The sequence below is a fragment of the Stegostoma tigrinum genome, chromosome 20 (genome assembly GCF_030684315.1).
Source record: "Stegostoma tigrinum isolate sSteTig4 chromosome 20, sSteTig4.hap1, whole genome shotgun sequence".
In the NCBI taxonomy this organism is placed as follows: domain Eukaryota; kingdom Metazoa; phylum Chordata; class Chondrichthyes; order Orectolobiformes; family Stegostomatidae; genus Stegostoma; species Stegostoma tigrinum.
Window position 1 is genome coordinate 25,658,248 of NC_081373.1, and position 14,836 is coordinate 25,673,083.

Consider the following 14,836-nt stretch of genomic DNA (forward strand, 5'->3'; position numbering starts at 1 on the left):
AGCAGACAAGGGTGGGGATGGAAAAATGTCTTGGGTGGTGGGGTCAGATTGTAGATGGCGGAAGTGTCGGAGGATGATGCGTTGTATCCGGAGGTTGGTGGAGTGGTGTGTGAGAACGAGGGGGATCCTCTTTGGGCGGTTGTGGCGGGGGCGGGGTGTGAGGGATGTTTTGCGGGAAATGCGGGAGACGCGGTCAAAGGCGTTCTCGACCACTGTGGGGGGAAAGTTGCAGTCCTTGAAGAACTTGGATATCTGGGATGTGCGGGAGTGGAATGCCTCATCGTGGGAGCAGATGCGGCGGAGGCGGAGGAATTGGGAATAGGGGATGGAATTTTTGCAGGAGGGTGGGTGGGAGCAGGTGTATTCTAGGTAGCTGTGGGAGTCGGTGGGCTTGAAATGGACATCAGTTACAAGCTGGTTGCCCGAGATGGAGACTGAGAGATCCAGGAAGGTGAGGGATGTGCTGGAGACGGCCCAGGTGAACTGAAGGTTGGGGTGGAAGGTGTTGGTGAAGTGGATGAACTGTTCGAGCTCCTCTGGGGAGCAAGAGGCGGCGCCGATACAGTCATCAATGTAACGGAGGAAGAGGTGGGGTTTGGGGCCTGTGTAGGTGCGGAAGAGGGACTGTTCCACGTAACCTACAAAGAGGCAGGCATAGCTGGGGCCCATGCGGGTGCCCATGGCCACCCCCTTAGTCTGTAGGAAGTGGGAGGAATCGAAAGAGAAGTTGTTGAGGGTGAGGACGAGTTTGGCTAGGCGGATGAGGGTGTCGGTGGAGGGGGACTGGTTGGGCCTGCGGGACAGGAAGAAGCGGAGGGCCTTAAGGCCATCTGCATGCGGAATACAGGTGTATAGGGACTGGACGTCCATGGTGAAAATGAGGTGTTGGGGGCCAGGGAATTGGAAGTGCTGGAGGAGGTGGAGGGCGTGGGTGGTGTCACGGACGTAGGTAGGGAGTTCCTGGACCAAAGGGGAGAAAATCGAGTCCAGATAGGTGGAGATGAGTTCAGTGGGGCAGGAGGAGGCTGAGATGATGGGTCGACCAGGGCAGGCAGGTTTGTGGATTTTGGGGAGGAGATAGAAACGGGCCGTGCGGGGTTGGGAAACAATGAGGTTGGAGGCTGTGGGTGGGAGGTTCCCTGAGGTGATGAGGTCATGAATGGTGTTGGAGATGATAGTTTGCTGCTCGGGTGTGGGGTCATGCTCGAGGGGGCAGTAGAACGTGGTGTCAGAGAGTTGGCGTTTGGCCTCGGCGATGTAGAGGTCAGTGCGCCATACTACCACTGCACCACCCTTGTCTGCGGGTTTGATGGTGAGGTTGGGGTTGGAGCGGAGGGAGCGGAGGGCTGCCCGTTCTGCGGGGGAGAGGTTTGAGGGGTGGAGAGGTTGAGGCGGTTAATGTCTCGACGGCAGTTAACCCTGCAGCCCAATGGTATCAATGTGGACTTCACCAGCTTGAAAATCTCCCCTTCCCCCACCACATCCCAAAACCAGCCCAGTTCATCCCCTCCCCCCACTGCACCCCGAACCAGCCCAGCTCTTCCCCTCCACCCACTGCATCCCAAAACCAGTCCACCTGTCTCTGCCTCCCAACCTGTTCTTCCTCTCACCCATCCCTTCCTCCCACCCCAAGCCGCACCTCCATCTCCTACCTACTAACCTCATCCCACCTCCTTGACTTGTCCGTCTTCCCTGGGCTGACCTATCCCCTCCCTACCTCCCCACCTATACTCTCTTCTCCACCTATCTTCTTTTCTCTCCATCTTCGGTCCGCCTCCCCCTCTCTCCCTATTTATTCCAGAACCCTCACCCCATCCCCCTCTCTGATGAAGGGTCTAGGCCCGAAACGTCAGCTTTTGTGCTCCTGAGATGCTGCTGGGCCTGCTGTGTTCATCCAGCCTCATATTTCATTATCTTGGATTCTCCAGCGTCTGCAGTTCCCATTATCATTGATACAACATGTCTGCAGGAAATGGCTTCCTGCTAAGAAGAGCTCTCTGTTTCTTCCTTTTCAGTCTTTCCAGTTGAAGTTTCCCTGAATTTGTACAAAGTTTACATTCCATGTGTCCAGACACAGTACTCTGCCACATAGTCAATGAATTTATATTCACAGTCATTTTGTTCTCAGTAGCAGTCATAGAGATGTCCACCATTACTCTGGTTTGCCTTACCAAAATGCATCACTTCACATTTATCTAAACTGAACTCCCATCTGCCACTCCTCAGCCCATTGACCCATCTGATCAAGGTCCCATTGTACTCTGAGATAATCATCTTCACCATTCAGCACAGCACCTATTTTGGTGTAACTTCAGTCTCCTTGAAATGAAGGCTAGCATGCCCTTTGCCTTCCTAATTGCTGATGTACCTGCATAGTAACTTTGTATTATTTGTATAAGCACGTCTAAGTCACTATGAGCACCAACATTTATAAGTTCCACATCTTTTTTAAAAAACGATCAGCTTTTCTAATCTTATTACGTATGTGAATAACGTCACACTTCACGATTTTTGCCTCTTAATTTCCCAATCATTTAACTTGGCTATCCATCTTTGGAGCATCTTTGTGTCCTCCTTAGTCTGCATTCCTACTTGGTTTTGTATTACTAGAACATCATTTGAGTCTTTAATATAACTTCCAAATAGCTGAGGCCTCAGCACCGATTCTTACTAAACACGATCACAGCCTGTCAACTTGAAACCACCCGCCCCCTTTATATGTATTCCTTGCTTCATGTTCATTAACCAGCCCCCTATCTGTGCTAATATTATCTCTCCCAACTTCATAACCCCTTATCTGTCTTATTTTTGTTGAATATCTTTCTGAAATTCAAGTATACTGCATCTGTTGCTTCATTGGTAGTTACGTTCTGAAAAAAATGCAACTAAATTTGTTAAACACTATTTCCCTTTCGTAAAACCTTTGTTTGATCATACTACAATATTCCATGTATATTGAGAAGACTTTCTTGATAGATTCCAGCACTTTCCTAATTATTGATGTCATTTTGAATGTTCTGTGGCTACCTGTTTCCTTTCTTCCTCTTTTCTTGAATTGTCAGTATAAGATTGTTGCGGCCATCTGAGTTGGGTAAGTGTGGTCGTGTTCTGCTGCTAAAAGTGTTTATCTAAATCGGTGGCATGTGGTATGAGAAAGTAAGTTGAGTGTTCATTTTTTTTCTCACTTTGTCTAGTTCCCAGTTGGAAGAAGAGTCGTTGAGGCCATTATGGTTAGTCATAAAGTCTTAACTGGAAAAGAATGAGCAGCAGATTCTCTTTATGCCATCTTGCCCAAAGGAGGTGAATGGCCTATTGAGATCCTTTTGGAGTTGTGAATAATAGGACATCACTTCTGAGGAAGGGCCACCAGACCCAAAACGTTAACTCGGATTTTTCTCTTCACAGATACTGCCAGACCTGCTGTCCTTTTTCCAGCAACTTCTATTATTGCTCCTGATGGACAGCATCAGCAGTTCTTTTGGCTTTTATCACTCCTGCATTGTAGCAATGTAACTGTATGCCACTCCTCCCAATTAAAGGTCCACTATTGTACTAAAAATGCTTTCATCTAAAGTAATATAGTAGAGAGGTAGTGGCAGAATGGTATTGACCCCAGTAATCCAGAGAGCCAGGCTAACGCTCTGAGGACCTAGGTTCGAAACCCACCTCAGCAGATGATAAAATTTGAATTCCACTACTAAATTCAGAATTAAAACGTGTTAGTCTAGTGAGGACTTTGTAACCATTATCAAGACCTGACCTGGTTCATTTGCGTTCTTTCGGGCAAGAAATTTGCCACCTTTACCCAGTCTGTCCTACATGTGACACCAGGTCCACAGCAATATGGTTGGCTCTGAACTGCCCACTGGTTTGGCCTAGTAAGTGACTCAGCTTAAGGGTACTTAAAGATGGGCAACAAATGGGCTGCAGGATGGTAAGGGTAATAATAAACAACGCACACGACCAGCTCCACAGATACAACAGAGAAATTGCACACCAAAAAACTTTATTCCTGGAAGCTACCAATCATGACTGGACAGCGGACATGGAACAAGCCATCAACATCAGCCAACAGACAACAAGAGCCAAGAAAAGACAGATCCTTCAACGCAAGCTAGCCACATCTACCCACAAAAATGACAACAACAGAACAGACACCTGGATAAGAAACCTCTCTGACAGGAAACTGACAGACACGGACAAAGCTGTGGACACCCATGAGATCACCTATGTCCGGACTCATAGCAGAAGCAGTGATGCAAAGACTAGAAAGGACGGCCCTTCCGCAAACCCAACCAAAATGATGGATACTCTGCATAGACAACACTTTTTCATCATTAAATGGACCAAGTTAGAGGAAACACGCAAACTTATAAACAATACACTCACTGGAATAAAATTCACCAGAGAGGAGAAGAACAAACAGCTCCCATTTCTGGGTGTCATGGTACAGCGCAAGACAAAAGGGGAACTGCAAATGAAAGTACACACAGACCAGGTACTGAACTTCAACAGTAACCATCCCAGGACACACACAAAGCTGTGTGCGAACACTGTTTAAACGGGCAACAACACACTGCAACAGCACAGAACTACGCCAAGGGAAAGAAGAATACCTTTTCCAGGTTTTCAGAGACAATGGATATCCAAAAAACTGGGTCAGAAGATGCCTCCCTGAACAACATCTGGAAGATACTACACACCCCGATACACTCATCACACTACCCTACATCAGGGACACATTGGAACTAACCACAAGACTCCTACGACCGCTGGGCATCAGAGTGACATACAAGCCCACATCAACCCCACGACAACTGCTCACCCGAACTAAAGACCCACTCCCCGCCATGGACAGGACGAATGTCATCTACAAGATCCCGTGCAGAGACTGTGAGAAACACTACATCAGACAAACAGGAAGGAAACTAACAACAAGAGTACACGAGCACCAACTGGGTACAAAAAGACACCACCAATACTCACTCATCTCAATCCACATGGATAAAGAAAACCACCAATTCAACTGGGACAAGCTAAGCAGAGACAGGCACGGGAGTTCCTAGAAGCCTGGTACTCCACGCAGAAAGCCATCAATAAACACATAGAGCTTGACCCCATATACACTCCACTACGAAGGAAAACCGGAAATGAGGCAATCTATCACAACGGACCCCAGAGTTTAAAAACCAGGTGTGAAAACACGCTGACACTTCATCGGAGGCTGCACTGATGATGTTACCCAGCATGGTAACGAAACATCTGCGGAACAACAAACCAGCTTGGCAAGCCAACCAACCTCAATGGGCAACAAATGCTGGCCTTGCATCCCTCCAAAAAAAACAAAGAGGAAAAATAATATTTCTATGTAGTTACCTTCTGCGATATCTTTCAATGCTAGACTGAAGTATTTACCATTCTGTGCCCTTTTTTTTAATTGCCATTCTCAGAAAGCATAATAAATATTAATTCTGAAGTTTCCCAGGAGATATTGCAAATCCTGAATAGGGACACTTAGTTCCTTGTTTTATGTCCCTATATCAATCCACAATAGTGAGATTCAAGCAATGTCAATAAGAGTGTGTAATGTGGTCAAAATTCTAAAATATTCTGTCTGTTCTTTTAAAATACGGTGAACTGATTTTAAAAGATCCTGCTCAATACTGTTGTGATAACTAAAATAAAGGTGAGGTTGTACTCCCCTTGTTGAAATTATTATTTCAATTTTTTAGATATTTAGGGGCTCAATAGCTCAGTTGGCTGGTTTGCGATGCAGCGTAATGCCAACAGCATGGGTTCACTTCTTACACCGGCTGAAATTCCTGCAAATGACTCTCCTTCTCAACCTTTTCCCTCACCTAAGGTGTGATGACCCTAATGTTAAACATCTACCACCAGTCCTCTCTCTCTAATAAGAGAACAGCCCTATGGTCTGGTAAGACTATGGCGACTTTACCATTTATTCTGTAAATTTATTAGTCTCTACCTCAAACGTGAAGAAAATAATAAAATTCTTGTGCTTTATTAATGTTTTCATCTATCTACACTTGTCAGCTTAATTTATCTGGCATATTTTCTCTTTTCTCTTACAATTATGTTACTTCTGAAGTTTCCATTATTTCTTGGGAATTTATAAAGTTAATCCAGGTGCAAAATTATTACAGATATGATATTGTTAGTGAGGTTTAGTTAGGCAATTTAATGTGATACAATTCATTCTGCACAAAACTAAGGTGTATTGTATGGGTTAATGGTCTTTGAATGAACCAGCTCACAATCTGATGATGTGCCAAGTTCTAATGACTCACATATGGAGCCTTAATTTTGACCAAATTATTTGTTTAAACCTCTTGGGACTATGCCATCGGTGCAGCTTAACACTAGACATACAAGTCATGCATTAGACAAATGCATGAGGATGTAACAGCCCTGTAATTGAAAACTGAAATACAGTAACTGTTTTCCAACAGAGATTTCCCACTTCTGACTCTGTTTTCACCAGTATCTGCCTTTCTCTTCACCGAAGTGTGTCTGTCTTTCTTTCACACATAGTCTTAATCTCTGTTCCTGCCTGTCTTTGTTTCTTTCTGGCCCTAACTTGTAGTGTCACACTCCTTCTTAATACTTTTTAAAGCTTTCTCAGCGAGTCCTTGGCTTTCATTTGTGTGTCTGTCTGTGTCTGCATACATATATGTCTGTTTCTCTCCTCTTTCTGAATTTTTTCTTGGTGTTTTTTGCTATTCAGAATTATTGCTCAGCTGCTCAGCCCCTGGTAAAAAACTAACTTTGATGTTGATAGAATATCAAATTTCTTGTCAATGATGAGAAAATGCGCAATTAAAAAAAAATGAGCTAGAGACTTGTTTGTGATATTTCATTTTCTAACTTAGCCCCTGTGCATTTCCCAATTATTTGTTTCACACCCTCGAGAAGTCTTAATGAAGTGAAACATTGACTTGTTTTTATTTCCTGATGTTGGCTGTGAACATAAGTTAGTCGGATTGGCTGTTTACCCTGATCGATGACATCACTGTTGCTGGGCTCCTGGTCAACCCCTTGATCGGCCACTGGATTCAAATTGACACCAGGAAAGGAAAAGGTCATGCCATAGATCTTTCTGGGAAGCTTTCTTTGATATCAGGGCCGAGCACCACCACTTTGTTGCTGACCACAAATGCCAAGCCAAAATGTTTTTCTCCTATGTCCTTTGTTTGTGCTTCGCCTCCCACTTCTCCCACCACCACTGCCCCTCCCCCATCACTCCATTCTGTTTACACATTCTGTCTGCCTTATCACAGAAGAGATTCCTGCAACTGTAGCTGGCTTTTGCTCACCGCCCAACGCGGATGTGGTGTAGCCTTGGAACTATAACATTGATGCAACCACTGAACTGAAACTACAGTCCTGGCACATTCCTTCAGTTTACAGATGTAAATCACTGTATGTATTATAGATGCGTCTACCTGTTACATTCTATAAATTGGAGTAATTGGAGTAATTGTCCAATTAACTTACTTCTAAGTAAGACAATCTTACGGGAGTTGAACTGCTTCAGTAGTTCTTCATCCAAAGTCAGTTCTTAGAACAGCTCACTCAGGATTTGTTCTGCCACATGTAAACCTGTAAGTTGGTGCACAAACAGAGATCAAACCTGGTCATCCACGGAACTTTATTTGCATTTAAAAGCAAGCACAAAATATTAATGAGGATGCTACTAGAATTGAGAGGATACAAAATAAACAAAAGGCTGAACAGAGTGGAGCTGTTTTCTCCGTAAATTAGCAAACTACTGAGGGGTTACCCAGAAAAGGTGCTTAACTTATGATGCCGAGATGGGGTAGACCCGGAGGATTTTCCTTTTTAGTTGGGGGACGTGGGAAACTAATCTAGCAGCGATATATCTGACATAATCACCAAAACATCCAATAGGGAACTCCAGTGAAACCTTTTTGCCCAGGCAGGCATTACAAGTGGAACTTGCTGCCACAAGAAGTGGTTGAGGTGAATGGCAGTGTTGTAATTAAAGGAAAATTCGATAAGCACATGTTGGAAAATGGACTAAAAGGATATGTTGGTTGTTTAGATGAAGAATGACGTCAGGAAGCTTGTGTGGACATATATGCTGTCATAGCTGGGGTTAATGATCTGCTCATGTGCCATTAGTTTCATGTCAAATTAGGAAAACAATCCATCTTACATTCTCATTAGACATTTTTCTTACTGGGGTGTAAGATAAGTGATCAGAAAACACTTCAGCTTGACACACACAACCCTTTTTACTTGATGCATTACTCTGCAAGATGAAATTTGTATAAGCTAATGAGATGTACCAATAAAATTATGTTTTTGCAGTTAGAAATGCTGGGCCCAGCATTTTTTTGCCCATTTATAGTTGGCCTTGGGGCAGTGGTGGTGAGTTTATCTTTTGAGTGACTGCAATTCATTTACTGTAGGTTGACCCACCATGCCATTTGAAAGCAAGTTTCAGGAACTTGGAGAGGGAATATGAAAAGTGATGGATGGAATGCCAGTCGAGTGGGTTGCTTTGTCCTGAGTGATGCCAACCTTCTTAAGTGTTGTTAGAGCTGCGTTCATTCAGGCGAGTGGGGAGTATTTTATCGCACTCCTGATTGTGCTTAGTAGATGGTAGACAGGCTTTGAGGACAGAGGAGGTGAGTTACTGACAGGTTTTGAGGACAGAGGAGGTGAGTTACTGACAGGTTCTTGTACTGCTTCATAGCCACAATATATGTATGGTTGGGACAGTTGAGTTTTTGGTCAATGGTAACCCCAAGATGTCAATAGAGGGGGATTAAATGACACGTTGAACATCAACATGTAATTATTAGACTCTGCCTTGTTGCAGATGCTCATTGTTTGGCGTTTGTGTCTTGTAAATATTATTTGTCACTTATCGGCCCAAGCTTGGATGTTGTCCAAATCTTCCTGCAATTGAATGTGGACTGCATCAGTATTTGAGGAGTGTGAATGGTGCTGAGCATTGTGCAATCTTCAGCAAACATCCAACTCTGGTCTTATGATGGAGCGTAGGCCATTGATGAAGCGGGAGAAGATGATTGGGTTTGGGAAACTAGATGAAGGAACTCCTGCAGAGACGGCTTAGGACTGACATGACTGACCTCCAACAACCACAATCATTCTTCTTTGTGTGAGAACATGACTCTGACTTGTAGAGTTTCCCCCTGATTCCCAAGGACACCAGTTCGCTAGAGCTCCTGAGGCCATATTCAGTTGAATGCTGTCTTGATATCAAACAATTACTCTCTCCTCACCTCTGGAGCTTGATTCTTCTATCCATTTTGTGACCAAGGCTGATATAAAGTTGTCGTTCTGTTTCAAAAGAATCTGGGAAAGTGAGTTGGCTGGATTATCTTTGCAAATTCCTAATCGAAGATTGCAGGTGGTGTTTTTTGTACCCTGCATTCTTAGTTTATAACTGGAAAAAATGCAGTTAATTGATATTGATCTGTCTTGCAAAAAGAAATTTTTTATACTTAAAGGTCAATCTCTCTCAAGCAGACATTTCCTGTTGCATAATGAATAGAAGCATGTTTTCTAGAGAATTACGCTTAGTCAACTTGCTTTTTTCTCTTGGATTCAGCTCCTGATTACTGCTGAACCACGAATTGAAATGAATGTGCTCCTCCTGCCTCCAAAAAAATTAACATTTACACATTAATAAAGAGATCTGACTTGGAAAAATAATGCCAAAACTTGGGAATGTCTTGTGTTGAGAAAGCCAGAGGACAGGCTCTAAGTTAACCTGGAATGCATATTTCCATTTTGTAATATTATCCTGATTGCCTGAGGCTGTTTCCATGATGGTGTGATATACCAATGTGCCTTGACTTGAAGTAAGCCATACAACTGATACAGATCAGCCATGATCTGATTGAATGGTAGAACAGGCTCGCGGGGTTAAATGGCCAATTCCTGTTCCTTTGTTGTTCTGGCATTTCATGAAGGACTCAGGGCTAAAGGTTACCAAATAAAGAAACAGGGAGGTTAGAAACTGATCGCTTGGAAGATTATTTCAGATTAAGTAATGTAACAATAGAGGGACATTGCCTAGCCTTGCTTTGCAGGGCACAGGGAGAACTAAAACAGAAAGTGAAAAGGATGAAACGTTTCTATGCCTTCTGCCAAATTGATGCTGCTGCATAAAGTAGAGAACTGAATTCAAATAAAAATAGATAAGGAAATGTTAAATGTTTTTTGAACTACCGTAATCCCATAGTTTACAATGCTGTGTCAGTTGTGGTTTATTTTGTAATAATCTTTTCTCTGTACCAGGTGATGTGTTGAACTCCCAATGCTGGAGCACAAAAATTAGGGCTGACACTAGGATATGACTGAGAGAGTGCTGTATTGTCATATGTTTCATCTTTTGGATGAATTGAATTGAATCACTTATTGTCACATGTATCCAATACAAAATACAGTGAAAAGTTGATACAATCGCCATGCATTGGCAATGTTCTCATTAACTTAAAATAAAAAAAAGAAAGATAACTCAAAGAGAGTCCAACTTTGCCTTCACCCCTGCTATAGTCCTACTCTGGGCTTCACCAGCCCATGCCATGCTGCTGCCAGATGCCACTCTGGGCTTCACCAGGCCACCCCACTCTGCCACAGGGTCCTGCTGCAGATTTCACCAGCGCCCTCCACGCCAAGGCAAGAGTGCTGCCTCAGGCTGCGCAAACTGGTTGATGCTTTGGCCACACTGCCTCTGAATATGTTACCTCTCCGAACCCCATCGGAACTGCCTTTCTGCCAGAAGAGCTGTCATTAAAAGGTAACTATAAGCGAAAACAAAACAAAACTGAGAAAAGAAGAAGAGGGGAAAATAAAGAAAAGAAAAAGCTGACAAAGGGGAAAGGCCAGGACCCTGCTTACTGAACTGCTGCCATCCTTACACCCAAGCATTAAACCAAAAGCACTACATGTCCCCTGAATGCATATAAACATCCCTTGGCAGCTTTGTGAAGATGAGAAGCTAAGTTAACAATGGTATTGAGGCCAATATTCATCCCTCAAATAAACCAGAGAGAAACAAATTTCCTGGTCAATATCACATTGCTGTTTGTGGGAGCTTCCTGTGCACAAATCACATTTTCTAAGTGACAACAGTGACAAACCTTTGAAAGTACTTGGTTGGTTATAAAATGCTGTAGGATATAGAGGTTTTGAGAGGCACTGTGTAAATGCAAGACTTTGTTTCTAGTCTGTCTCTCTGTAATGGGCTGTAAGGCAAAGAAAGTTTTTTTTATTTTTGCGTAGCTCGTCATTACATCATCTTGAAACATCTCTTGGCACATTCACTGCTATGAATGATTGAACTGTCGAGAAACGGTCTTCAAATCATGGCTGAGAAAAGTTCTGTTGACCATGTTGCTGTAGAGTTGTACCCCTGGAAAGTTATAGAATTGTTTCCAGCTTTAAAAAAAACACATGCAAGGTGAAAAGTGATGGATGTGTAAGACAGAAAGAAGAGTGACAACAAAGTGTTAGAGCTAATAAAAGGAATTGTGAAATTTGGTAATGTTAACTCATTGATTACTTGTGGATCGAATGGTAAGTCAACAATTATTCACAATACTATTATTTACATTTATTGTTTAAGTGAAACTACAGTTTCAATATTAGTTAGTCAATTCAAAAATCTCTCATCATATGAAATAAACTTGAAAGATTCTAATAAGTCAGTGCCTTCCCTTTTGTTCTTGTCTGTGCCAGTAAATTCTGTTCATCCTAAGGACACTGGTGCAGGTCCTTGGACACATTCCAGTGTTTCCTTTACTGCTTATTTTGTTCCCATATTGTCAATGCCAACAACCTCACAGAAATAAAGTTCCAATATGATAAAGATCTCCTTTTCCAATTGCTCTGTCAGAAAGATCTTCTTTTTTTAATGTATGCAGCAGATAATTTTGGCAGAATGCCTGAGTATTTTCTCAGTAAAAATGAACCCTGTGATGATTTGTCTCGTAAGATTTCTTGAGAGGGATGATGAGTCAGTGATTTGAAATTTGAGCATCTCAGCATGTTGGCAATATGGATAAGCATCCAGTAGCAAACCTCTTTTTATCATGTAATCTCTAGCTTCATTGGCTGTAACAAAGCTGGGAACAATCAGTTTTGCGTCTAGGGAAATGTTTTTCAACCTCTGGACTCTATTTGACCTAAGCCGTTATTTTCTCCCTTTTTTAGAATCTGATTGGCCCTGCACGCTGTTTGAAAAGTTACTAAGCGAATAAACAGTTGATCAGTCCCTCTTTGTTGCTACTCATGGGGCAAATCAAAAATTAATTTTTCAAAAAGTTAACTTTTCAGCGAGTGTAGTGTGTTCACTTTGCCAAGTTTCACCCAAATAAATGTTTGGTTTGTCTAAACTTGTATCCATTTTTGTCTGTTTTTTTTCCCTCATTAAGTGCTTGGTATGCATCAGATGAAGTCTTTGATGTTTTTCATGAGTACCTCAGATGCTGTGATTGCTGTGCCAAGCTTTACAGCAATTATTATTGAAAATTCAGCCTATCTCAAAATGGTTCTCAAAGTAAATGTAGTTTGAACTCCAAATGCAAATAGAAATGAAGAGTGGAGCTTTTGGAGTTGGCTTAAACCAAGTGATTTTGGATCAATATAATGCATGAGTTTTTCCTCTCCCACCCTGCCAACCCTCAACATAGCCATCAAAAAGATACACTATTGCAAGGTCACTTTCACTTTGGTAAGGTTTTAAAATGGTGGGTCAGCCACTGGTTACATACTGTGTCCAATTGTCGACTGAATGGCCAAGCCAACAACTCCATTCATTATCTACTACCAAATTTATAAATTATCCCTGGGCGAACAAAATTAAGTTTGAAGGATGTTCAAGTTAAATTATGCCTGCTTGTTCATGGAATTTTTCCACTATAATGGAATTGGAATTGAATTTCCATATGGGATGAAAATGAGCTGTGGTTCAAAGGAAAGGAAGACTAAGAAAGCTGAACTATCCCCAGTTGTGTGTTTGCTGAAGTTGAAATTTAACTCCAAACTTAAAACGTTCATAATTTTAAATAAGACATTCCTAATTCGTACATTTTTGTTGGTGGTTATCTACAAGGCCATAGCAAATTTCTAATGGAGTAAAGCTCATATTTTAACAACGACTGTAAAAGTAATTACTGGAAATAAGCAACAGATGCTGAGAGAATAATGCTACTTTTTGGCAGTATTACAGTTGGCACAGTATAGTGGATATGGCATGTGCTGTCAATTGTCTTTTATTATAATTAGATTTTATGAAAAATGTGTTAATCTTTTAAGACAGTCAGATCAACTTTAGACTACGTGGGCAGATTGCTTTAGAACAGACTGAACAACGTGATGATGGATTTTGTATGAGTTACCTGTGCTGCCACTTTGATATCAGTAGAACTTATGGATGCATGCACTTTTCATAAAACGTATTCTCAAATTGTAAAATTTCAACCACCAGCATATTTCAACTGCTTGTATTTGGATAAAGCTTGTAGTAACCATTGCAGAGTAAAGCATAGGTAGCAACCAAGACTGTCACTTTGAATGTCGTAATTTTTCTTTTCTCCTGATTGCGTATTCCATCCAGTCAGGATTTATTTTCATTCGCTTCTCACTATCTCAGTTAAGTAACTTGCTGCATGATCCAGTTTTACATTATTAATAAATTGAATCATGTTTCCATTTTATCTGTTTCTCCAACAAACCAAGAACCAAAGTCCTGAAATCACCCCTAATGGTCTTCTGAACAGATCACATTAACTCTAATCATGTTGCGTTATGCTTCATCTTAAATTGCATCTCAGTTATGAAGATTGTTATAACTTCTGTGCCAAATGAAATGTCACGTGTATGGAATGGTATTTTTGAAATCCTATTTCAAAGGAAAATGAAGGTCTCAATAAGCAATGGTTTACAGTTCAAAGTTGAATCTTCAGAATGGGCCATTTTGTATTTTTGGACTTCCTGTCAACAATAGCTTTCAATGATTTATAATCTCTTACCATTTCTTTCCAGACGGAGTATGAAGTTATGCCAGACGAAAAACGTGAGGAAAAAGGACAAGAAATGATGAGTAAATACCTCACCCCAGAGGTAAGGAATCAGCTTTAAGATTAACATCTATTCATTGCCCAGTCTGTCTTGAGAAAATAATTAATTTGGCAAATGATGCAGAGCTGAACTTGCAGTCAGAAGCTGGTGGGACCAAGTCCTATTCCTTGTATATGTCATAATTCCGAGGTCAGGGTTCATCTAATCCTATGAATATACTGCAGCAACACCTAAATATAAACCTAATCTTAAATATACTGTGGTTGGATCCACATGATGGGTGAATATTAAAGCAGCCTGAAAGTGAAAGATCTTTCAGACTTTTCTAGCACTGTAGGAAAACCTTTAACATTGTGACTTCCTGTGTTTCTAAATATATCTGTCAATCAGTATCCAAAGAATCAGGAACAAATTGTTTCAATTCAACAGATCTGTGTGGAACAAACACACTGTCCACTGAAAAATCCTAGGTTTACAATAAAGACAAGAACATTTATCAGATCCCTTCCAAAAATGAAGATTTCTAATACATACTGGTAGGAGGTAGAATTTGGATAGCCAAGACTAAAGAAACTATGTTAGCCTCACGAGTGGGATTTCTAGCCTGCTTATTCCTTTATGGCCAAATTTCCTAAGCCAGTATTTTCAGTTGTGTTCTGAGTGTTTAATAAGTACTGGGACTATATTGATTTGAAGAAGCTTTTAAAGTATCAGAAAGTAAAGATTACCCTACTGG

General features: G+C 41.7%; 1 protein-coding gene across 3 annotated transcripts in view; it reads left to right on the forward strand.

The window, feature by feature from the left end:
* Positions 1-14,836, forward strand: part of LOC125461777 (G protein-coupled receptor kinase 5-like) — a 252,483-nt gene that overhangs the window by 136,316 nt on the left and 101,331 nt on the right. For 2 of the 3 annotated variants that reach the window (XM_048550971.2, XM_059653048.1), the window contains one exon: positions 14,065-14,142. In XM_048550971.2, the coding sequence (XP_048406928.1) occupies positions 14,065-14,142 (78 nt within the window). Of the gene's footprint in view, positions 1-7,329; positions 7,441-14,064; positions 14,143-14,836 lie in introns of those variants that run through there. The other variant, XM_048550972.2, reaches the window with a different exon arrangement.